This window comes from Manis pentadactyla, chromosome 4, assembly GCF_030020395.1.
Source record: "Manis pentadactyla isolate mManPen7 chromosome 4, mManPen7.hap1, whole genome shotgun sequence".
NCBI lineage: Eukaryota > Metazoa > Chordata > Mammalia > Pholidota > Manidae > Manis > Manis pentadactyla.
Genome location: NC_080022.1, coordinates 175,729,618 through 175,755,169, shown reverse-complemented (window position 1 = coordinate 175,755,169; position 25,552 = coordinate 175,729,618). Strand labels below are relative to the sequence as shown.

The window sequence follows — 25,552 nt, the reverse complement described above, 5'->3', positions numbered from 1 at the left end:
AACACAAAACACAAGAGAAGTCAAGTAATGATTCTGTAGCATCTTACTACACTGAAGGACAGTGACTGTAATGGGGTATGTGGGGGGGGACTTCATGGGGGGAGTCTAGTAACCATGTTGCTCATGTAATTGCAGATTAATGATACCCAAAAAAAAAATCTGTGTCAAGGGTCAGAGCTGGAAAGAGCAAGTATTCATTACTTGATGATATATATCCAGTTTCGGAAGACCCTTCCACTCCCCAGGTGGAGTTAAGTCACTGAAAAACTGCAGTCTCACAGAAGCGAGTCTTACTCCACCACGTGACTGCGTCATTTCTCAAGCCCTGCACGCCTTGGCTTACGCTTGCTTGCCTATTAAGGCAAACCGTAAAGGTTTCTGCAGATATCTCTGAGCTGTGGATGAGGAATGATGCAGGGACAAAAAGATCCAGAAGGAAAAAAACCGATAGTTCCCACTGAGCTCTAGTTGTTGAGCTATTTCCCTCCTTTTACAGATAAGGAACTTGAGGCACAGAGAAAAGGTGGGTTTCGCCTTTGCAGCTTCTCAGTCTGAAGTCCGAGAGGCCAAAGTCAGGGGCACTTGAGATGTCTTCCAAGAAAAGCGCCAGACAGCGCTGGAGTCCTACCACACGAAATGAAAACAAACTCAAGGTAGCCAGGTCCTCAACCAGTATTGGTTTTCCTTACTCCCGTCCCCTTGACCGTTTCATTATTGAAAGCATCATACGTCCGGCTTTGGGACAAAGGCTCTGGGGAGTTTTCGGACGACCAGCTCGGTCTTTGGCTTTCACAGACTAGGGGAAACGTGGCCCCCACACTAGAGGAAATGGATTTCTTCTGTTGGAGACGGAATAACATCAAGTACGCGCCGCGTTGAGAGACAACAAAGGCGTAGAAGCGATCTTCCGTGGGCCCGAGGTGTGGGCCTGCAGCACTGAACAGGGCGTGGGAACGGGGCGGGGCGGGGCTTCCTCAGTCGCGGGAGGTGCGATGGGCGGGGCGGAGCTCTCTACCAGCCTCGGCCGGGTCCCTCTACTGCGCATGGCACGTTGCGTACCTCTCTCCCAGCAACCAGCCTGCAAGCGGCGCGGCCGTAAACTAAGGAGGCGGAGCTGAGACGGGGTCTCTACTGCTTGCTAACTCCAGGATCAGGTACCGGGCCGGCGGGGCCACCTGGTGCGCTCCAGGCATCAGTCCCTCCTCGCCCTGACGCCGATTCCATCTCCTCAGGGGTGCGCCTTCGCCAGAGAGGCCATCCCAGGCTCCCCGTCACCTTTCACGGGCCCCTTTTCACCCGAGTTCTCGATTCCCGCAATGAGGGGCTGCAGCCCGGGAGCAGGATAGGCTTGGGCCTGGCCTGGAGACACCGAAGCAGACTTGTCAGGAGGGACAGGCGGGCGCCTGCTTTTCCTCGCCTTCATCCTTCCCAACTTAAAGGTGGGAAACCTGGGGCCCAGGTATCAGTTTGTCCTGCTCAAGCAAAGAGGTGGCAAATTCTAGCGCTGACCTCCCCGCGCCCCATCTCCATCTCAACCCAGACTGGACAGGCAACGAGTCAAACCACCCCACCGCCCTCCTCCCCCCAACAAACAACCCCGTAAGAAGAGAGATCCAGGTGACTCCTTGAATCAGGCAAAACAAAGAGCTTCTAATTGCATTGTTTTCCAAGAATGTTTAAGGGCCCACAGTAGATTTGGGGTGGGGATGGTGGGCGGGGGTAGGGAAGTGAGCGCGAGAGAAGGGGAGTGGTTAAATAAAATTATTCAAGTTTTCAGGAAATGGGGAACTAACTTCTCTGCCCAGCCTTCTGCTACGATATCCTAGCATATTCTAACTTGACTCATCCCAAAGAGGAAAAGCCGTTCAAATTGGTCCTATGGTAATACCTTTTGAAGTAGAACCATGTTACAGCGGTGTATTTGCGGCATTAAGACAGTTCTTCATTGATTCCTACATTATAGAGATACCCAAGACTTTCTTGTTCCTGAATGTCTTCTGATTACCTACCTCAAGCCAGGAGCCTATTCAGCAGTTACAGTGCTGAACTGGATAGATTTGTTCCCCCACCCTTTAACCACGTTTCTTAGAGGTATTGTGACTCAAATGCAGCTGTAACCCCAGACATGAAGGAAGTTTAGAAAAACAGTGACAAAAATCGGGAAAAAGGTAAATAAATTCTTTCTATACCACTTGGCATCTAGTCAGAAGCATTTTCAAATCAAGTGATACCTGATGCCTTCTTTGTCATCCTATGTCTTTGCACACATAGCCTTGACACTCTCCCTCGGCTTCTCTGTTATTACTGGTTTCTAGAGCACAGGCTTGGTCACAGGTCTAATCAGTACTCTACCATGTGCTGTGTAATTGTAGGTGTTTGATCTTTCCGAGCCTTAATTTCCTGATCTGTAAAACGGGGGTGGTAATACTTATTGTGACCTTCTGTCTGTGAAGTATTTAGCATAGATCTGACACATAGTAAGTTCACTATGTTTGCTGCTTTATTATTTTTGCTATTATTAATTTACAGATATGGGAGCGCCCATATTATGTCAGACACAGTAGCCCCTGGGAATGCAACAGTGAACAAGATGCATCCCTTGCCTCAAGGAATGTATATTCTAGCAGAGGAAACTGATAAATAGCAATTAGGAGTGTAGTAAATATAAGGGTTGAGCACCTAACCTAGGTGGATGGCTGGGTGGGGGGACATGTCAGGGAAGACTTCCTGAAGCACAAGATAGCTGAGATGAGTAGTGAAGTTAGCTGGGTTGGGAGCGGGAAGGTGCTCCAGGAGCGGAAGCAGAATCTTTAAAGTTTTTCCTTTGGGCTCCATTGCCTACCTGTCTTTCAAGTACCATGTCCTGAATATGGACCTGTTCCAAGGCTTGCTTAGCCACGTTCTGCTTTTCTCTCACCATTTTCTCCTTCAGTGAATCTGCCACTCAAATAGCTTTCACTGCTAACTCCCAAGTTCACATGCCATCTCCAACCTCTCTCTTAAGCATCAGTGTTACTTTTTAAACTGAGTGCTCTGTATTTCCACTCAGGACATAAAACTGTTTTCTCAAAACCTCAGTATGATTTAAAAACCCAAACTCATCTTTCCATCAAAACCACTTCCACCTCTGAACTTTCCTTTTTTATTGTTGATATGCTACTCTTTTCCCAGTTACTCGGGCACACAAAAAAACCCCAAGTCATTGGAGTTGTCCAAGGCAGAATGGGTTCCCTGATAAGGTAGGGAAGTTTTCAAGCTGAGACTAGATAACAGGAGTTTGTAAAAACTATTCCTCCAGATGGTGGAAGATGAGCTAGATGACTTATGGTGTCCTTACGAACTAAATATAATTCCTTTATTTTTCCTTCTGTCTTATCCATCTACTTCTTAACATTCCCTCTGCTGTAGGCTCTTATCACCACAAATATGATCCACTAAAATTGTATTCTAACTGGCTTTCCTTTCTCTGGATTATATTCACTTCTCCCTCCCCCATCCCTTTGCAGATTAATATTCCTTAGAATGTTGCTTAAAACAAGGCTTCTCAAACATTAGTGAATATGATGGTCCACAGATCAGCAGCATTACCACCATCACCTGGGGGCATGTTAGAGCTACCAGGCGCCACTCCAAACCTGAACCAAAATCTGCATTTTGACAAGGTCGTCAAGTGATTGGCATGCACCATAAAGTTTGAGAGCAACTACCTTAGACCACTGTTTAGTGTTTATTACATTTTTGTTCAGAACATACAGTGGCTTCCTTCTGTCTGCTGAATAAAATCCATCCTCTAGCATGCACTTAAAGCCTATTTCTTCTTTTCGTATATGCAGAGTTCTGCAACTGCCCTCACATTAATTGGAGAGTATAAGCAAAGTGCTGACTCACTTCTCAGCACATCTGGTCATTCAGTATTGCTGAGAGCCCACTGTGTGGTAGGCACTATTCTGTGGAGATACACCTGTGGAAAAGACAAAGTAAACACTAAGTAATTAGTAGCTAATACTATTTCATGCTTGGAATTCCTATTTTCTTTAAGTCCTTCTGGACATTCAAGCCCCACGCCTTCAGTGAAACTATCCAGGTCCCCCGCAGCTCAGAGTAATCTTTCACTTTGCTGAACTCTGTATGGAGTTGCCCATTTCTATTTGTGCACTCCCCAGACCCACAGAATAAAATTTTTAGAGTTGGAGTTCAGGCATCCATTGGTTTTTATAATTACAAAAGTTAATTTGAAACACGCTGGTTTGGGAACCAATGGTTCAGATCATTAGTGAAGCTGTTGATGTGGCAGCCTAGAACCAGTTCTTAGGTCTCTCCAAATGGACAGTTATATTAAGTTTATACAGTGTTTTGGAATTGATTTTATTTCCTATTTCCATTATTTATCCAGAGCATAGACAATACCTTCAGATAAAATCATCTCTTTATCTACATTAATACTCTTTTTTCTTTCTGTTATATATGGATATGGACCTTGTTTCCTCTTAAATTTCTTTTGCATGGTGCTTTGTGTTATTAAACAATGTGCATTCTAATCTTTTTTTCTTCAAGTTCAATCTATACTTTTACTATTTCATCGCAGGATAATTGATTCTCAACATGGGCTGGGGAGGGTGGGGTGGCTCCTATAAGATGATCAGGGTAGTAGTGAGAATAAATGCAATTTGAAAAAAACGTATAGATGATTTTGAAAGGCCTCCTCTCTCCCCTGGATTGAAAACCATTGCTTTGATTTCTCTGGAGAAGTTCTAAGGATTCCTAGAACTCTGTGTACCAGATTAAGCTCCCACCCCCATTGCTGTTATAGTACTATCACCAACCACCTAAGCCCACCTCAAAAAAAAAAAAAAATGTAGTTTTTTTCCCTAGGTTCCTTAAAAGCATTTCTTATTATTTATTTTAGTCATTTTACTTTTTAAATCAACTTTATTGAGATGTAATTTACCTACAATAAAATATACCTACATTAAGTGTATGGTTTGTTGAGTTTTGATAAATTCACTCATAACCACCACAGTCAAGATACAGAACATTTCCATCACCACAGAAATGTCTTACATTCCTCTTAGAAGATGTTCCCTCATCTTACCCTTGGTCCCAGGCAACCAAGAATATTTCCCAGAATTGGAAGATCCAAGTCTCCACACTAAAAAGGCTAAGTGCAACTGGCCTAGAAAGCAACTAGTCGTGATTGTAGCAGGAGGATGGAAGACCTTGGGAAAGCAATCTCCAGTGAAAAACTGGAATGATGAGTTTGAGTGTATGGAAAAATACAGTGATAAGGCAAACAGCAGAGAGGCTGAACTATCTGGAAAAAGTTAATAATAGCTACATGGGAAATCAAGCATGTGAAAAAATGAGGCAGTTATTAACTCTAGGGGAAAAAATGTACAAGAAAGACTTGGTCTTTTCTGTTTGCCTCAGCTATGCCCCATGTTTGCATAGTCATAGGGATGTAAATGTAGACTATTTAACCAAAAAATATGTCAGAACTATGTCGGATGAATGAAGGCAGGGAAGTAGGATGCAGAAAGGTGATGAAGGAGAGCTTAGTCTTCATCTCCATGGCAGGAAGTTAGTAGATAAATATCTAAAACAGATGTCATGGCCATATAAACATTATTTAAGAATGGTGATAAAAAGCAGGATAAACAGCTAGATGGATTGAAGGTAACTGCTTCTGGGATGGGATTGGTGGGAGCTTAGGTCAAGAGAAATTTAAAAATTAAAGAAGAAAACCATATAACAAACTTGTCTTTTCTTATAAAGATTGCAGTGTTTCAGAATGTTCTTGGCCAAAGTACACCCACACTTATTGTCACTGAATGTTTCTCTAAACAAATCTTAGGTCTGGTATTGTGCTTTGTATGGTAGACTTGTAGTAAGTTTCTGTTAATCAAAATATATTTCTAGAAAAGGAGATTTGACTAACTCAAACTGTTTCTATTTTCCTTTTAGGTTAAAATTTTTGAAATTGAAATAGGTCTTCATATTAGGAACTCATGTCTTTTCTTGTAAGTAAACCAGAGCGAATTAGGGTGAGTATTTCTATTCTTCTGGATTTACTATTTTTATTTTCTGAAAAGCAGTGTGTTTTGACAGATGTTGTATGTGGTTTTTCATGTTATGCTTAGAGTAAAACGTAAGTGAGGGATGTAGGGAGTAAAGCAGGTTATTGCTGCCTTTGCTCCTGAGAACAGAGCTTGTAAGCAGAGGCTGACCAGAGACGCAGAATGTACCCACCAGCTTGTCTGATAGAGAATTATCAGACAATTTTATGATTATCAGCTTATTTTATGAATATCAGTCATATAGCATTAAATGAGTTGGTGGCTCTTTTCAGTGTAGATATGTAACCACTAACAATCTGTCCATTTCTATGTATTTTTAATGAGTGTGTTTTAAAAAGTAGTATCGAACTGTAATCATTGGAACACTTTTCTAAATATGATCATAGGTTTTAATTAAAGACTTTTTGAACATGAAAAATTTTATTATACCTGGAAACTTCAGCTAAAATGACCTCAAGAACAAATACTGAATTTGGCTTCTTTATAAGTTTCCATGATTTCACAAAAGGGTATCTTATTTATTGTCAAGTATTTAATTTCTGAATGTGGTAGTAATTATTTAAAAATTTGTAACAATGTATAAATGCCATGAGACATTATGAATATACCACTTTCTTTAAATATTAAAGTGTAAAGTACACATGAGTTTTTTATATAAAGTTTTTTATTTAGGGTGTTATTTCTTTTTTATAATGGAAAAAATTGATATAGACAGAGAATAATGTTATAGTTCCAATTCATAATCCATATTATACAGTTCATTCCTGAATATTACTTAATCTTTTTTCTTATGTTTGTGTATATAAGTATATAAGAACAATTTATACTGGAAAGAGTAAACTTCACTGTAATTAAGAGGAAAAATGGAGTGTCTCCTTAGCCTGAACTCTGCCTGATGGAAACTTTAATACCAGTCCTTAAGTGAAATATAATCTTGATTCCATTCCTTTTAAATACAAGCTGCTTTACCATTCCAACCTAGCCTGATTCATGTGAAATCAGACCACTGATCAGCATGATGGAAATCCAGTACTCGTTTGAGATATGCAAAGTGAACCATACACCGGTCAGGCTAGTCTGGTCTCTGTAAACTTGGTAGAAACTGTTAAGTGGTGATATCTTTAGAAACCCTAATGGGTGAAAGAATATGCAGCTTACCTTTCGCTGTTACAAAGTAATAGAGACTTATGAAGAGCTGCTGTTTCATCCCTGTTCTCTCTGTGTTGTGAATTCTAGTAATATTTTTCAAGTTGGCCAAAACATCTGTAATAGACAGCCACGGAATGAGTCAGATGGAACCAAAAGGTAGTTTTATGTATAGGAAGGACAAAAACATTCTTCATGGCCAGCACTACAAGTTTCTCATCTGTCAGAGTTAAGAAGTGTTCATTAAATTAGGCCAAGAAGAATAAAGAAAAGGATTACTATGTTGATTCTAGTTGATTTAAATCCAACTTTCTTTTCAAAACTTTCCCATAGAAATGTATCTTAACTGTATTGAATGATTCTGGTTTTGTAGTTGTGTTTTTGTTTGTCTGTCTAATGGCTGTTAGCTAATTTCTTGTGGCTTGGAAGAAATACTAATTCTCTTTGGGGTTTTCCTCTTTAGCGGTGGGTCTCGGAAAAGTTCATTGTTGAGGGCTTAAGAGATTTGGAACTATTTGGAGGTAAGTACAGTATGGCACTTAGCATTTACTTCAGGATACCTGTTACTACTGTTGTTGACTAAATAAGTTATAGAAATAAGCAATTCTATGGGCAATTGTAAACTCCAATTGTTATATTTATTTGGTTCCTTTTTCAGTCCGTGATTTCCTAAAGATTTGAGGAGTAATCTAGCAGTTTCCTTGGCCTATCTTGATTGTTAGAAAGCCAGTATTTACTCAGAAGCACATGTGTTTGTTCTAAGTTATCTGTCCAGTTGAAATACATATTCTTAAGGGAAAAAAGAACAAATGTTTAAAAGTCTCAAGCCTTGAAGATTTGAAGAATAAAAGTATAGTCAGAACAAAGGTAGCAGTGATGTAGAAGTTCTGATTTTGCTGATCAATCTAGTTGACTCATCTTTTCATGATAGAAATTATGAGACTTAAGAGAATTAAGGAAAAATGTATCAGGACAGAAATATTAACTTTCTATTGTAAAATCTAAATGTTGATTTCAGAAGTAAAGTAGATTTGAACTTTGAACACTAATGGACCCAAGCATTCCCCTCTATTTTCAAATTGAGCCATTTGGGGAACTGTGATCTTAATTTAAGGTAAAGAAAAGTCTTTTCCTTAAAATAAGATAGTAGTAGAGCCCTATGCTTTGTGTCTATCTCAGACTCCTATAGCTAAAGAAATAAGCTTTTAGACTGAGTGCATTGGTTGACTGATCCAAATACCCCAGAAAGGCGCAAGTAGGTGAAAGCTAAAGTTTGTTAGTCACTAGGTAGTACCTAGTGATTTATTTTCCCTAATGCCATTCAGAGAACTTCTGGAGTACTAGTATTCATGAACTTTGTCAAAATGTTGTGTTTTAGGCAAATGAGAGTTTAGAAAAATTATGTTATTTTTGTTTTTGTTACAAAGGGTAGAAATTAGCTGCACAGGAAAGGGAAGGCTAATGGGACAAAAATATTATGTTCTGGTCCTATTCTCATTTTCTTCCCAACATTAATGGGAATACAATTGTTTAATTGTAAACACTGGCATCAATGAAAACTGAGTTGGAAGTCCAGTTTACAATCAGTTAAGAATATTCCAGTATATGTGAATTGAAATAATGGATTTTGGTTTCAATGTTTTGAGTGTAGGATCTCTGGCTGCCTTTTGACAATTCCCTACTCTCTGATCTGAGGAGAGTGCAGAGATTGTTCTGTATATTGTTTAAATATATAACACACACACACACACACACACTTGATGAAGTGTATACATACCAAATTTTATACAATTTGGAATTTGCCTTCTACTCTGGAAAATTGGGTTTGATTTCCTTTAATCTATTCACCTGGTTTCATAGCTTTGGAGCACTGTCTTAAGCAACTGCTCTTGCCATTTGTATGCCAGAAAACTTGATGTCTAAGCCAAAAAAATAATTATTATTTTGATAAATAGAGGCTAATTTATCCTGTAGCCAAACTCCTGTAGCAATATAGTTGGGTGTTGTAATTTCTAATTTAAGATATTTGGAAATATATAATCATTCCAATACATTACCATTAAAAATCTACTTTGATGATTTTTATCACTTTTATGGAATGGAGAAAATCAAAAGTGCAGGCACAGAATTTGTCTGATTTAAGAACAGAGAGCTATTTCAGTTGTCCTTTGCTCTCTTCTTTTTCACCAAGAGTAGTTGAGGGCCAAAAAACCTTGTTTTATTTGCATTCAGAATAGAATGTATCTGACTGGAGAATCAGACTGGGTAATGGTCCCACATACACATATTGCTGTATTAAAACTTTTTTTGCCTTTCTTGTTTTTAAACCTATTTTCTAGTCCTTGTGCTCCCTGGGGAAACAGCCAACCATCTCCATAAGTTTATAATGAGCTTTTTGTTCACAGTATAAGACTCTGAAACCAGCCTATTGAGAGTGGCATTGTGTGCTGATGAAAAAATAGATGTATGACCAGAATTATAGTAATGGAGTTCTATGCAGTGAAGAACACCCATGGAATAATAGCGTTGCCAAGTTTTGAAGAGCTGTAGATTCATGTTTAAAACCCCATCTACCTGCAGCAATTTTACCGTGGATCTGTGTGTGTGTATGTGTGTTTACATGTGTGTGTTTATATGTAGCACAGTGGGCACTTTTTGCTATAACTACTCTTAAGTGTTTTCTATTAAGAAATGTAGTCCTAAGTGCAATAATTGCTGTTTGGAATGTGAGTATGAAAAACAAAATGCCAACAATCCATTTCTCTACTCCAGAGCAGCCTCCGGGTGACACTCGGAGAAAAGTAAGTGACTTTCTAGGTTCTAATGCTGTGGCTCTTGCATGGAGGTGACATCATGTGGAAATTTGTGTGTTGTGTTGGCTTATCATTTTATGTTTCTGCTTATCCATCATTGAGTTTTATTTGTAGTTCCATGTAATTATTTTACTTGTGGAGTTTCAGGTTTCACCCTGGAAAGACTTTAATGTGTACTCTGAAAACTGAAAAGGTCTCAGGCACTTTTGTATCTCTCTTGGAGATTGAGGTCTCCTCCCCTTCCCAACCCCACAAGTCACCCACCACCCCTTCCTCCGAAAAAGAAAGTTTAAACAATCTAGAATGTAGTTATCCTTTAGTGGCTAGAGGTACTAAATTTTCCATCCTTATTAATAATAGATTTCAGTCCACAGAGATACTATAGAATTTCTATCTAGATCATAAGGTAGGACCTGAAATCTCCTACCTTAAAAAAAAAAATTAAAAAGTACAAAATAGAAGATGTATTTTTTTACTGGCCAAGGTTATTAAGACTCTTGCCCTGCTTCCTACTCTTCTAGCTTATTTTACCTAAGTAAAGAACACCATATGTGCACAGTGTACCAAGCTATTTTTGATAATATGAATCAGTATGTTAGAGAGAGGATAAGACCACTTTTCCAAATAGACTGCTTATTCTTTTCGGATGACAGGCATTTGCACCTTTGCAGGCGCCCCACAGCTGAGTGAAGGATGAAGATGTTGCCTAGGAATTTATCTTTGAGTAACGTTTTGGCTGTGCTTAGATAGCCTGCTAGTCAGGAGCACCTCTCCATCAGATCCAAGTATTTTCTAGTCAGGAGACCAAAAACATTCCCTATAGGATCAGTTAGGTATTTTTCCAAAATACGATGCCAATTAGATATAATTTTTATATTTTCATAGCTGCCAATGTGTCACCAAAAGTTATCCTGTGTGAAACCTGTGGGAGGTTGAATGTATTTATTTGGTAGCATTTCATAAATATTGTTTTTGTGTGCTTTATTGTACTTTGTTTTAACCTCTTTTTACAAAGTTATTATCTTATGGTCATTTCTGGGTATCAGTGGCTTATGTATTTTTCAAATGCTTCAAAATAAATAAAGTGCTCTTTATAGTGGGGAAGGAAGAAAAGACTTTGATGAAATTGGTTTCTTTCTCTAGGCCATTTGAGGTTATGCATTACATGAATAAAACTATGCCAGGCTTTGTTTAATGAGAATGGACTAAATATTTCACCCTTTTTATCTGAATTTTGACGTCTGCCATATCTGAGACAATAAAATGAACTAACCTGCCTTTCTTGTGGCAATATCAGAACAGACTTCCTCCTTTCAAAATACTGCCTTGTCTGTTTGTTTGTTTTCCTAAATAAAGGTCGGTTACTCTCTGAACTCAGACCCATAGAGGATCTGCAAAGTGGAAAGCCACCATTTTAAGGTTGCCTCCAGTGAGATGGGGACCGAGTGGTAGAGGAGCCCCCGCAACCACTAGACAGTTCATTTCTTGCAGGTCTTGATGACCCAAGAGTGCATATTCCCAAGTACCTAAAGAATTCTGTTTTCTAACTAAACTAATCAAAACTACATTTGAGTGGTTTTCTGTAGTCAACAAACGTAGAAATATTTTCCAGGTTACTAACTAATCACATCAGTAGTTAACAGATCTTTCCCTACGTAGGCCCAACAAGAGTGTGTCTTTAGCGTGGAGCATAGAAGACAGTATGTCTTAGGTGCACTACTAGCAAGGAAGAGGGGCAAAAGTAATATATCTAGTTTTTCAAAGGGGGTTATTTAAAATGCATATAATAAATATTTTCATCTCAGGATGCCAGCTGTCCCTCATAGTCTCTTTTTCAAATTAGAGAAACATTAAGAGTTGGCCTAGGGAAGACCTTCAAATACAAAGTAGCTCAAGATTTGTTCTCACTGGGGCCGTATTGTTACCTGCTGAAAAATGCAGCACTTTCTCACATGCAGATATCAGATCCTGATCTATAAAGCACGCCTGTATCAGGGGATCTAGTGAATGTGTTGTATGTGTGAGGGCTGGCTTTCCCATATTGGTCATTATGTCGAACCCCATTTGCAGTGGAATGGCTGGTCATTTACCCTTTTCTCTTCTTCAGCCCATGGGAGTGTCAAGGTCATAGGCAGAAAACCTCCTCAATTCAAACTTTGCATAAATGATTTTTTAAAAGTATGTGCCAGCATCTTTGTAGGCATTGGGGAATACATCAGTGAACAAGACAGACAAGGGCCCTGCTCTCGTGGAGCTTGCATTCTAGTGGAGGAGAAAGGCAATAGAGAAATAAACTGCAGTGATAACTATTGTGAAAAGAGTAAAGCAAATGAACAGTAGAGTGACTAGGAGTCTACTTTATCTGGCTAGACAGTCTTCAGTGAATAGATAACTTTTAGATTGAGACCTCAGTGAGAAGGAAGAGGCAGCGATGAGAAAACGGCAGAGCAGTCAAGGAGGTGGGCAGGAGTGTTCCAAACAAAATGACAGCTAGTGTGAGTTTCCTAAGTCAAGCTGCTTGTTTGTGTGGGTCAAGTGTAGGGAATCAGGGCAGCCAGGCATGGGAGGAAACTGTAGACATAGGCAGGGGTCAAAGCATGTGGATCCCACAGGCTAGAGCAGGGAGTTTGGCTCTGAAAGAATCCCCCTGGATCTTGTGTTAACTGGTGACACTGATTTTATTGAGGAGTAGATTGATACTTGAGTAAATGGTATCTGCAGAGCAAGAGTTAGAGGTATAAGTGTGTAACAGGGAGTTAGAGGTATAAGGTTCAGAAGGTGGGACTCTTCCAGACTAATTGTGCAGCTTGTAAATTGTAAACAGATGGGGAGTCGCCATTTCAGAGCTCTTGGTTTGGACTTTTTGCTCAAATTGCTATTCCATTTTGTCCCTTGGTTGTGTATCTCTCTCTTAGCTGTGTGAGGCACCTGGCATGTAGTGACCAGTATCTCAAGATTGTGTTGAAGACAAGATAGTTTCCAGAAGCTACAGTGGCTATTTATTAAATGATTCTAGAATTTGTTTTCAAAGATTTGAAAACACAGATAAGTGTTTACCAAAATCAAACCATCTCAACTCTTGATCAAACTCTACTTAGGATTCTGTCTTCTCCATTTTCTCTGGTCCATCTTATGAGCAGGAGAGTGACCAAAAAGTAGACAGCAAAAAAGGGAGGAGAATAGAATTCACATTTACTAATGCCTGTGACATACCAGACAGCACTAAGCTCTCTACATATTTTATCTCATTTAATTGTCACAACAACCTTATGAGGTGGGAATTATTCCACTGATGAGATAAAAGAGATCCCAAGAGGTTAGGGTGACTTGCCCAGGGTCATAGAGCAAGTGATAGACCTGGGTCCGAGTTCTGCATCTCTCTAGTCCCTGAGCCTATGGACTTTGCATTATACCATATGTTTTACTTAAAACAGCCTTTCCCAAATCATCTTTCCCCAAATTTAACAGACATAAGGCACAAAAGGTTCTCTGGACAAGTATCTTTGGAAAATGCTAGGTTAAAGTTAAACAAGTTTCTTTACTATAGAACTTCTCAAAGCCTTTACTATGTGGGTTTGCCATGTGATTATCCATGAGACAGAGTATGCTGCATTTCCTAACTTAATTGGATGTGTAAACTTTATTCATGCATTAACTGCCAGGCTTCGTGTTCCATGGGGCCTACTTTGGGGAAACCCTGCATTAAGCAACTCTTAGAAAAATGAACAAGAGACAGAAAGAGGCATTTTTACCTTGGAGAAAACCCACATGGCCAATAAATACATGAAAAGATGCTCAACTTCACTAGCAATGGGGAAAATGTAAATCAAACCCACAATGAAACTGGCAAAAATTAAGTCTGAAAACACCAAGTGTTGGGGAAAAAAACGGATCAATGAGAATATGCATATATTGCTAGCAGGAGTGTAAATTGGTATAACCATTTTGGAAAACAATTTGTCATTATCTCATAAAATTGTTAATATACTCTAGAAATTCCACTCCTGTATATAAGCTTCAGAGTAATTCTTGCATGTAGGCATCAGGAGACACATTCCAACATGTTCCTTGGAACATAGTTTAAAATAGCAAAACCGAAAACAACCCAGAACGCCCAACACTGGAACTGATGAATTGAGGTATGTTTATAAGGTGAATATTACACAACATGGCTGTATAACATAGCTAAATACAATATAGTTGAATCTTAGAAATATAAAAAAATGAAGGATAGTTTGCTGACAGGGCTCAGTTTGGCTTAACTAGGTTCCTCTTATTGTCAGAGAAAGTGGTGTGGGAGGCAGACCACCACTTGGTTTCTTTCTCCATTGACAGCATCAACTGTTTTGAAACCAGATGTGCTTGAAACATCAGGAACCCCCAACAAGGTGGTACCACTATTTTGGAACATTGTCAACTCATACTATTCTGGCTCGTGCTGAGCTGAGCTGAGAGCCTTTCATGCACTCACTCAGACCTGTGCCTGACTGGAGGTTAGGTTTATGAATGCAGCATAGGAACTAGAGGAGCCAGCCAAAGGTTTTCCCTTTCAGTTACACACACATCTGAAAAAAGAGGATCCAAAAAAAAAAGAAAAATGTTCTCAGTCCCTAAAGCCTACAAATAAATGTAGTTCTGGAAGGAGGAAACTGAGTCTCTTAAGCTTAAGGAAGAGCTGATGGTCTGCCATGTCTTTTGCTGGACCTTCCTTCAAGACCCCAAAGACCAGAGGTGTGATATGCATCCAGACGGCTGGGATCCAGCTTCATTTGCAGCACGAGTGGGCAGAACAAGGGAAAGGTCACTTGTGCTGCCGAGGGTGACAGCTGAGGCCGGACAGCTCTTTTTTCACCTGCAGCCCAGTGTGTAGGCTGTTTTCTTGCTTAGAAATGATTAGTCTCTTGGTTTGCTAGAGAGGAGCTTCTGCTGGCCTCATTTTCCCTATAGAAAGATTCAGCATTTGACCTTTAGAATCTTGTAGTCAGGACCTTAAAAATAGGACCCTAATGCAGAACGAAATTGAGAACTCCCCCACCTCTCTATCCTCCTTCCCTTTTCTAAAATATGCCTTTATCCAGACATCCTTTCCCTAAATAAAAATTTCTTAGTTTTTAGTAAGTGAGCCAGTTGTTGGAAAGGACAAGCAGTGAAGAGTTGACTCAGCTTGTCCTCGACCCCCGTTTGTGAACAGCACTTAGGCTTACGACTCAGCTGCTGGTGCTGATTACATGTTGGATGTCTGCCGTTTTACTTTACATTTCTCATCAAATAGTGCTGATGCTATTTCTTTGCCCCAGAATCAGAAACTTGAATGGTTGTTTAGATGCCAGTCTCCTCGTGGTCTGAATTACCACCTCCCCACTCCCATACCACCTCTAATTTTTCTTATTAACCTATTTTTCTTTTTCTTTAGACCAATGAGGCGAGCTCAGAGTCGATAGCATCCTTCTCTAAACAGGAGATCATGAGTAGCTTTCTGCCGGAGGGAGGGTGTTACGAGCTACTCACCGTTACAGGTAATGTCCGGGGCCACCGTTACCTTCACGCTGCAGGGGACTGCTGCAGCGGTCTCAGTGTCTCCAGAGAAATGTGTGCCAGATGCTGTCAACTAGTTAGCAGGATTCACGGGAATAAAACTGGCTTTTGTGGTCTTCTTTGGTTTTCTTCCAAGAATGGGAAAAGAGATCATGTTACCAGGAGAGAAACTCTTTTTGCAGTTTTTTTCTTTTTAGCTGTACACTTCTCGTGATCTGGGCCATGGAGTGGTTGGCTAAGAAGGAACCGATAGGAGAAAAATCCAGAAGTGTCAGCTGTGAGAGTAATGGTCATGAAACCTTTTTTATTTCCTTACTTAAAGAGGAATTCTGTGCTGTGGCCCTTGAATTTTATTTTTAAATCAAATCTCTGTAAGGAAGAGGAAAATCTCCGTTGCTGTTGTCCTTGTTTATGGCATTTCCATTCTCTTTTAGGCAAAGGATTTGAGGACCTGATGACAGTGAACCTGGCAAGGTACAAACCAACAGGAGAGTATGTGACCGTACGAAGGGTTAACCTCGAAGCTTGTTCCAATGAGATGGTGACATTCTTGCAGGTAATAAAATGTGAATGTGGCCCTTGGAGGCTGGGCTCTTACTAGTCAGTAGTGATTATAAGGCATCTTTTCTATCTGACCTCTGGAAGTAGCTTGCAGGAAATGAAGGTAGACCAGACCAGGAAAGTGTGGAAGCTCTCCAGGAGGGATCTCAGGCCTTTGGCACTAACGGTTCTATATGGCTGCTCAGCCCAATTTATATTCCTCTCTCCTTCTCCAGAGACTCCTTTGTGACTAATTTGTTCATTTATTTATTATTCAGGAAGGCTAAGTAACTTGCGCATGGTCACCCACACTAGTCAGCAGCAGAGGTAAGATTCAAACACAGGCAGTCTTGTTCCAGGCGTGGGGTAGCTGCCCTGCTGCCATGGCCACCTGCTGGCTCTCCACGTCCTATTGGCCTGAGGTTCCATTCTGCGAGAGAAGCAAGTAGGTGCTCTCTTGTTAAACCGGCAGGGACCACAGGCCTGGTAACCGTCTGAGGGCTGGGTTCTCCTTGGCTAATGGAGGCCTGCACTGGGACCTTCTGAGGTCCAGGGCCCAGGTCCGTGTATTTTCAGTAGTTAATTGCAGCCCCTCCCTCATCTTCATTTGCAAGTGCTCTATTACCAGTTCATGTGTGCAGAGTAGTTTTATGGGTTTGAGGATGGAAAAGAAAGTCAGTCCCAGCTTAGTTATTTGGGGAAAAAGACATATCTGAGTTTGTTCTAGAGCATGTTGGACTTTATGATTCTTTTTTAAAATTCTGTAGAGCCATGGACAGGTAAAAGGTACTACCTGTTTGGCCTGAGCTCATGTGCCAGAGGCCAGGACCCTAGAGTTCTCTAGTTCTTTCGTCTAATTTTTTCCCCTTCATCTTTGGTCCAAATTAATTTAAAAATTCCATAGGTCTTACACATCCTATAACTGCTCCTAAGGATGGGATCTCTTAATCTGAGGCTCCTTTAGAAATACATTCTAATGTTCAGTAGTTGTCACTGGCTCCTTAATACTTTCTTCCCTTGGTCTGTTGACCACACGTCTACTTTTATGATAGGAAAACCTTTTTTAGTTCCTTACTTAAAGAGGAATTCTGTGCTGTGGCCCTTGAAGTTGAGCTGTCTCCGGGTGGTAAGCCAGAACTCTCTGCTGTGTCATCAGCAGTCTTCCTGTTGGTGGGCACCTGTTTCTTGAGGCTCTTTGGGACTGGCTGGTGAAGCCAAGCTTAGGCAGAAGGCTGGCAGAGCCGTGCTGGGTCCCTGCAGAGTCAACAGAGCCTAGTGTCTCTCATATTGGTGGACGTTTGCTTAGGCCACTCCCTGGACTCTGGGAAGAGCATGCAGAAAGTACTAGATCCCCTGATTATTCACGCTGCCACCTTCACATTGAGCACCATTCTTCAGTACCCCTTGGTCCTGACTTCAGCTTACCATTGCTTTCAGGGGGAGCTTCATGTCTCTAAACTCTTCAACCATCCCAACATCCTGCCATATCGAGCCACCTTTATTGCAGACAATGAGCTGTGGGTTGTCACATCATTCATGGCATATGGTGAGTGGGAAAGAGGTACTAGCAGAGAGGGTCCTAAGGACTCTGTTGTCAGCTGGCTTATGTGCTGTCTTCCTTTTCTGTTATCCTTCCCTATGTTCCCACAATTCTTTCTTTAGGTTCTGCAAAGGATCTCATCTCTACACACTTCATGGATGGCATGAATGAACTAGCAATTGCCTACATTCTGCAGGGGGTTCTCAAGGCCCTAGACTACATCCACCACATGGGATATGTACACAGGTACATTCTAAGGTGTATTCATCCTTTATGAGAGCAGGGATCTGTGCCCATGAACCCCCAGGTAAACAGTTGAAAGTTGACTGAAGTTAGTGAAGCCTACAGTTTAAGTCAAGGCTGGGGATTCTGCCCTTGCTCTGACTTGGTGGACAGAGCATGTAGCCTGCGGGTGCTAAAGCTACTGACTTTCCTTTTACTGAGCAGTTTGGGCCTGCGTACCGTGTGTGAGAGGAACTAATCTACCGTGGGCCCCTGCACCCCCATCCCTCCTCCCTCCTTGGAGGGTGTATGTGCCTCAGAGTCAGCCCTGTGTTGAGAGTCTGGGGAAATGATAGGTTGCTTGCTTAGTAGATGGTATTGGGAAAAGTGGCTCATGAGAGGGAAGATAATAAAAACTGCATCCCTACATAACTTTACACACAAGGAGCACTTCATACAGATTAAAGGCCTAAATCTACAGATTTAGGGAAAGGCAGGGAAATATTTTTGTGACCTGAGGCATAGAAGAACTTCTAAACGTTTTAGAAGCACAAAATGTAAGACAAAAAATTGACGGATTTGATTATGTCAAGATTAAAGTTTTCTAAACCCACCATGAACACAGTTAAGAAGTGGGTGACAACATGGAAGATGTTAGCTTTGGCTAAAACACCCAGATCAGTAACAAGGAAGTCTTGTGAATCAGCAAGAAAAGGGTAGCAAAGTTATAAGAAATGAGCAAAGTATATGAAGTCAATAAAAGAGGAAACCTAAAGGACTTGTGGTCATGGGAACAGACCCTCAAATCTGGCAGAAATCAGAAAAGCAAATGAAAACAGGAGGACGTCACCTTACACATCTGAGACTGATATAATTCAGAGGCTGGATGAGGTCCAGTATGGTGAGGAGGTGAGATCTCCTGTCCGCATAGCAGAAGGTGGCCCAGTGCAGCCAGTCAGGGTCACTCGGAACTGGGACCATCAACTCTGCCCCTGATGGACACCCCAAGGAAACCCTCACCCAGACCCACCCGGGACCTGTGTGTGGATGTCACTGTTCATATTTATGGTGGTAGAGGCAAGTGTGAATGTCACTTCCTAGAAGAATGGATGTGTGAGTGTTAGACCCCCCTAGGGTAAAGGTGGCAATTAGAAAGAATGATTGGGTGTGTGAGGATGGCAACATAGCCCCGAGAGACAGAGGAACATGGGACTATTAGGTAAATTGGAAATAAATGCATATGACACAATGATATACTTTAAAATAACTACAAACAAAAAGTACAGGTTAAAACAGTAAGTGTAGGGGAAGCATTGGCCTGTGAGCATTAAAGAGAGCTTTAATGAAATATAACTAAGTTTAAAATCTGGTGATATGTAAATGGAGCCATGCTGTTTTCTTTTGTACAGGTTTTAAAGATTTTCATAAAAATGTGTCTGTGTGTCCAGGCAGAGCTTGTTTTATTGTGCTCTGCTTTTTAGAGCTTTGCAGATTCGGGCAATTTTTACCGATTGATGGTTTGTGGCAGCCCTGCCTCAAGCAAGTCTATTTTGTACCATTTTCCAACAGCATTTGCTCATTTCATGTCTCTGTGTCACATTTTGGTAATTCCTGCAATATTTCAAACCTTTTCATTATTTTTGTTTGTTATGGTGGCCCGTGATCAGTGATTATGACTTGCTGAAAGCTCAGATGATGGGTAGCATTTTTTAACAATAAAATATTTTTAATTTAAGTATAGCAGGTACAGTGTTTTTTAGACATAATGCTATTGCACACTTAGACTACAGTATAGTACAAACGTAACTTTTACATGAGCTGGGAAACCAAAAAATGCATTTGACACCCTTTATCATGATACTCACTTTATTTCGGTCATCTGGAGCTGAACTGCAGCCTCTCCGAGGTGTACCTGTGTGTGACAGTGCAGATACAAGTAAGTACCCACAGCACACACACAAACACGCTGTCAAGGCAGAGAGCTGACTAGAGTGTGAGGACCAAAAGCTTGTGTGAGAGAGGCTCCTGCTGCTCTGTAACACCCTCCCTCTGTGCCCCACCCCTGCCAGGAGTGTCAAGGCCAGCCACATTCTCATCTCCGCAGATGGGAAGGTCTACCTGTCTGGTTTACGCAGCAACCTCAGCATGATCAGCCATGGGCAGCGGCAGCGTGTGGTCCATGACTTTCCCAAGTACAGCATCAAGGTTCTGCCTTGGCTCAGCCCAGAAGTCCTCCAGCAGGTCTGTGCTGGGTCTCAAGGGGTCCCCGGCCCCCACCAACTCAGGCTTTCTGAAGGAAGCCTTTAGGAATTTCCTGTGATGGGGGCGCTGTCTGCTTCTGCACGGAGTAGGAGGTTCCCTGAGGGAGGAGGGTCCCTTGTCAGCAGGTAGGCTTGGGAGGCCTCGAGGCATGGGCGTTAATGTACCCGTTTCCAGAGTAGTTTCCCCTCTTTGGGGGTCCCAAATTGTACCTGATGCAATTTCAACTCCCTTCAAAGATCTTCCCAACTTAAGGGATGAGAGAACATTTGGAAATAAGGGAGCCCTCTGCACCCTGTGCTGAGCAGAAGTGCGGGGCCCCACATTGCCTCCTGCTTGTTCCATAGCATCACCAACATTCATTCCTGTTCAGAGAGCAGCTGTTCCTCAATAGTGAAGGCAAGGGGGGCATCCTCGTTCGGAGACACGCATTCTGTTTCACTCGTCAGCTTTTGCTCCACTCCCTCTTTATCTGAGAACAGGGACCAAGGCTACAAATGTAGTGATCTGTGGCTTTTTCTCCTGCCTTAGAATCTTCAGGGTTATGATGCCAAGTCTGACATCTACAGTGTGGGAATCACAGCCTGTGAACTGGCCAATGGCCATGTGCCCTTTAAGGATATGCCTGCCACCCAGGTGAGCCTGCAGCCCAGTGGCTTCCTTCTTGCCTGCCTGCCTGTCTGCCTTCCGCCAGTGCACTTGCCACACTCGGGACTCAAAGTCCTCTCCTTCCAGAGCCCCTCCCAGTTGGGGGAGATGGTTGTGTAACTCTGTTTACTTCTCTTTATGACAATTGCTGTGGCAATGGAGCCCAGGGGAGGGGAGCCCCAGAACAGGCCCACTGCTGACATTTGCAGGGCCTAGAACAGGACTGCCAATGGAGGCCCATGTACCATGTGTCTATTTAAAATACATAAATCAAGCTAACGACCTTTTATAAATTTACAAAATATGTTCTATCCTCTTATTTTGATAAATATATACCTGGAAGGCGAGTTCCACTTTAGAATTCTCAGACTTCTCAGGTTCTGCGCTTCCACGTTCCAGCCAATACCTTTGGAACCTCCAGCCTGCAAATTCAACTTCTGTTCATGCCCCTGACAATGACTGCCCTTGGCTACTCCTAGGCACACACAGGCAACTGGCATAGTCTGTCCTTGGGAGATGGACCCAGGGGAGACGCTTACCCAGGCCTTGGCACATCTGTAATGTGGACCTGGTTCTTTTGGGCAAGGATTACCTGGATCCGAAGTAACTGGAGAATGATATAAAACTGGGAGAGGGTGGGGGCCGGAGGGTGAGCTCTGAGGGAACCTCTCCCTTGAACCCACAGACCGCTTGCCTTGTAGGGAGAGGAGCAGCTAGAGAAGGGCCAAAGGGGAGCTCCATGGTGCAGGGCGCTCAGGGAGGTGACATTTGAGTCTCAAAGGCAAATAGGAATTAACTGTGAAAAGAGTGAGGACTAGAAGGAAATTCCTTTAGGCAGAGGGAACAGCATGTGCAAAGACCAGACTCAAGAAAGAACCAGATCTGGGGAACAGCAAATAGTTGTAAATGGCTACAGTGTGCAGGTACTTCTGGGGGGCTGCTGGGTTATGTGACTGGAGAAGGAAGCAAGGGCAGCTCACAAGAGACTTTGTATGCCGTATCAGGCTCTTGTGCCAAAGCATGTGGAGAACTGCTGCAGGCTTCTACGCACAAGCGTAATACCTTGGATATATATTGCAGAAAGATTACTCTAGCCAATGGATTAGATCTGGTAGATTAGCTTGGAGGGTATGGAAACCTTGGTAAGGAAATCTAGAAAATCTAAGTAAGGCAGTAACAGGAGATGCTGAGGAACAAGATTTAAAGGCTATTTCAGATGAACAAAAAGTACAAACCCAGAAATCACACTGTCCAACAGAACGTTCCAAGATGATGGAAATGCTCTGTATCTGTGCTGTCTATACCATGTCTGACCAGTGTGGTAGCCACTGGCCACCTGTGGCTGATGAGCATTTAAAATGTGGCCAGTGAGATTGAAACACTGGGTATAAATTAAAGTTTAAATAGCTACATGTAACTGGTGGCTACCATATTAGCACAGCTTTAGAGAGGGTTCCAGGTTTCTGGCTCAGACAGCCCATGAAGTTCATGAGGATATCCGCAGCAGTCCCCAAGGGGGGACTGATTTTACAGGCGCTGAGTCTGAGGACTGGAGCAGCTGCGGGAGCTCGGCCCACCCCGGGCGTGCGGGACCCTGCTGGCAGCCCCTGGTGTGGCAGACTGGGCTGGGCTTCAGAGAAAACAGCCCGGCTGCTGCCCTTACCCTAGGGGGAGGGCTCTACAGTTAAAGGGCCTGCTGCCTTGTAAAGGGGCAGTGGGACCTGGGAGCCCCTTCCTTCCAGCCGTGGTGAAGGGTGACTTTTGCAGTCCCTCCCCTCTTCTTCAGTTCGGCCTAGTCAGGGTGTGGCTGTTGAGCCAGTGGCCAGCGTCCCTGTGCAAACGTTAAACTTACTCCACTTCCATGTTTTCTCTACATCCCCAAATTCACATTTATATATCAAGAAAAAGCTTATTTGTGAGGAAACTCAACCAGCCCTCCCTGGCTCTGTCCTCGCAGATGCTGCTGGAGAAACTGAATGGCACAGTGCCCTGCCTGCTGGACACCAGCACCATCCCTGCTGAGGAGCTGACCATGAGCACCTCACGCTCAGTGGCCAACTCCGGCCTGAGTGAAAGCCTGGCCACGAGCACCCCCAGGGCCTCCAATGGCGACTCACCATCGCACCCCTACCAGCGCACCTTCTCCCCACACTTCCACCACTTCGTGGAGCAGTGCCTTCAGCGCGGCCCAGACGTGAGGTATGTCCACCGCAGAGCACGGCCTTCTGGAGGAGCCCAGGGGGCCCTGGAGTTTCAGGCAAGGTTTGAGAGGCAGTGTGTGTCCTGTAAAGGTCTGGGCTTCCCAGAGGTGTCCAGAGGCCCCACAGCAAGAGGGAGCGGCACAAGGGTGTGCTAAGAAGGGGCCTGGGTAGTTCTGGCTGTTGTTTCTCGTTCAGCTGAGGAGAACTTGAGGAGAAGGACTAAGTGGCAGGATTTTGGAAATCTGGGGGCCAGGGCTGATGCAGGTCTCTCTTGCTCTTTCCCTGCAGACCGAGTGCCAGCACCCTCCTGAACCACTCTTTCTTCAAGCAGGTACAGTGGCCCTTTCGCCAAGCTCCCAGCTCCCTTTCTTGCCTGGGGCTCTGACCACTCTCAGCCCCTTAGCTTCGGGGCCTCTGGGTATACTCTCCTCCTCCCTTTGGAGCGGCTGGATCCAAGCCCAACTCTCTCTCCACCCAGATCAAGCGGCGTGCATCGGAGGCCTTGCCTGAGTTACTTCGTCCCGTCACCCCCATTGCCAACTTTGAGGGCAGCCCATCTCAGGATCACAGCGGAATCTTTGGCCTGGTAACAAACCTAGAAGAGCTGGAGGTGGAGGACTGGGAGTTCTGAGCATGGGGCCACCCTGGGACGCAGGAGCCTCCGGGGACCCTTCCTGAGGTCTGGCCACATTCCCACCCTCCTGGGTGCAGATTGCATAGAAAGGACATTTCTGCCAGGAGAGCTGGCTGCCTACTGACCTGGAAAGAAATTCCTGGAGAGACTTTTCTTTACTGCTCCAGGGCTTTTGAGACACAAGGGAACCCCAACAACCAGGGATCAAGAGGGACCAGAAAGCTGACATTCCTGTCCTATCAGCAGCTCAGGTGACCTCTTCAGAAGGAAGAGGTGCTCTTCTGGCCCGAAGTCCCGAGCCAAGGGTTTGACTCAGGGACTCAGGGACTGTGTGACTTCCTCTTCCCACCCTTTCTCTCTGACCAGCCTAATTCTATCCTTACCCTCTGCTCTCAGATCCTAGGTCCACGGAGGGGCAAGCCATAAGCAACCTGCGCCCTTCCCCCCACCCCCAAGAGCTCTCCCTAATACCCGAAGGGAAGGGTGTTTCCTTGAAGCACAGGTTGAGGTTGGGGCAGTCCATCCTTATCCGTCGTATTACTGGGGCCCTGACTCGTAAAACTTTCCCACAGTTCGTCTTTGTAGCTCATTCCTTGCCCACAAGAGTCCACCTCACAGCCTCCTGCCCGCTGCCTCGGTGCTTTCTCCAAGAGCCAGAATGTCTTGCCTAGCCTGAGGGCTTACATCCATATGCTGTTAATTTCATTACCAGAAAAAAAATTAAATTTTTTTCCAAATAACCCATTGGAGGGTGGAATTGTGTGTTGGCCGTACAGGTTCAGACATGAGTCATTCCCCCCAGGTTCTGCCATCCGAGAGTTGTCCCATGAGTTGATGAGGAAGCATAGCAGTGACCTCTTTCAGTAGAGAAACAGCCTCACATCACACCAATTTTTCTCTTAAAATCCATAATAGATTGGTCTCAACTGTCTAAAATTTTGATGGCCTATGGCCATCAAACCACTTTGGGACTGGGAAGATCTGGGTGCTGGAGACCAGCCCCCCTGCAGGACTCCTTCTGAATCACTAGGAGCCCAGCTGGAAGAGGCTCACCTTTGGCAGGAAAGGAGGTGGCGGGTTTGGTTTGTCAACGTGACTTGCAGTATCTCCTTACCATGGGAACCCAAAGAGCAGGTAACTAAAGAGCCAGACCTGCCCCCTTCTGTGACCCTGGCTGCTGACCAGTGAATCCAGGGAAGTGGCGAAGCTGGCCTCGGTCCCCACGGCGCTTGGTGGCCTGCGTGTGCACCGGCCGGCAGTCCCTCGAGTGAGGGGCCCTCCTCTAGCTCAGGCACCCCGAATGTCAGACTGCGGAAGTGTGCCTCCCTCTTCCCTGAAGCTGCTCTGAACCATCAGTGCCCTCACTTTGCCTGTCCTCAGAATTGTAACACCAGAAAGAAAACTAAAAGCCTCTTCCTTTGGGCAGTTACAGGGGATGGCGTGAAGGGAATGACACCTACCAGGAGCTGGGGTGGGGAGACCTGACGTGCAGTGAGAAGGCCAGATCGCATTTATTCCAACCCTCCTCCTTCCTCCACCCAACTTTTTTTTTTTTCCGCTTAAACTTCAAGTTCCCTTTTCTTAACACCATTATCAGCCTGTTTTCTTTCCTTGTGAACTGCTCTCTTCACATTGCTGTCAGCTCATCCTCAACACCCAAGCAGCTGATCCTACGGTTGCTGTCTGCGGTTCAGCCACATATCATCCTGGGCAGGGCGACCAGGCAGTGCCCATCGGCTGGCCTGGCCCTGCTCCTTGTGCCTGATGGCTTCACCTTCCTTGCATCACTACAGTCCCCTCTGAGAATCTGACGACAGATGTGAAAACTGTGGGAGGGATGCACATAAAACAGTTTTCTCATACACACTCCATCCAGGGAGTCCTCAGGTCTGCAGCTCAACCCAAATGTAAATCTTTCTCCAGAGAGGAACAGGAGGCCG

General features: G+C 43.5%; 1 protein-coding gene across 14 annotated transcripts; it reads left to right on the top strand.

Moving 5' to 3' along the window:
- Window positions 1–1,018: 1,018 nt before the first annotated feature.
- STRADA (STE20 related adaptor alpha) lies at window positions 1,019–24,352 on the top strand. 14 transcript variants are annotated; one of them, XM_036899846.2, is made up of 14 exons: window positions 1,019–1,154; window positions 1,233–1,395; window positions 5,962–6,041; window positions 7,684–7,741; window positions 9,993–10,021; window positions 15,447–15,549; window positions 16,003–16,124; window positions 17,546–17,654; window positions 17,771–17,894; window positions 19,940–20,111; window positions 20,661–20,765; window positions 22,735–22,976; window positions 23,267–23,309; window positions 23,457–24,352. In XM_036899846.2, the coding sequence occupies exons 3-14, from the start codon at window positions 6,006–6,008 to the stop codon at window positions 23,607–23,609; spliced, it is 1,296 nt and encodes a 431-aa protein (XP_036755741.1). In that variant the 5' UTR covers window positions 1,019–1,154; window positions 1,233–1,395; window positions 5,962–6,005; the 3' UTR covers window positions 23,610–24,352. The 14 variants fall into 14 exon arrangements, with proteins under 14 accessions (XP_036755741.1, XP_036755744.1, XP_036755742.1 ...); XM_036899849.2 differs by lacking the exon at window positions 1,233–1,395 and having other exon boundaries at window positions 1,031–1,154; window positions 5,962–6,017; XM_036899847.2 differs by lacking the exon at window positions 1,233–1,395 and having other exon boundaries at window positions 1,031–1,154.
- Window positions 24,353–25,552: the final 1,200 nt, after the last annotated feature.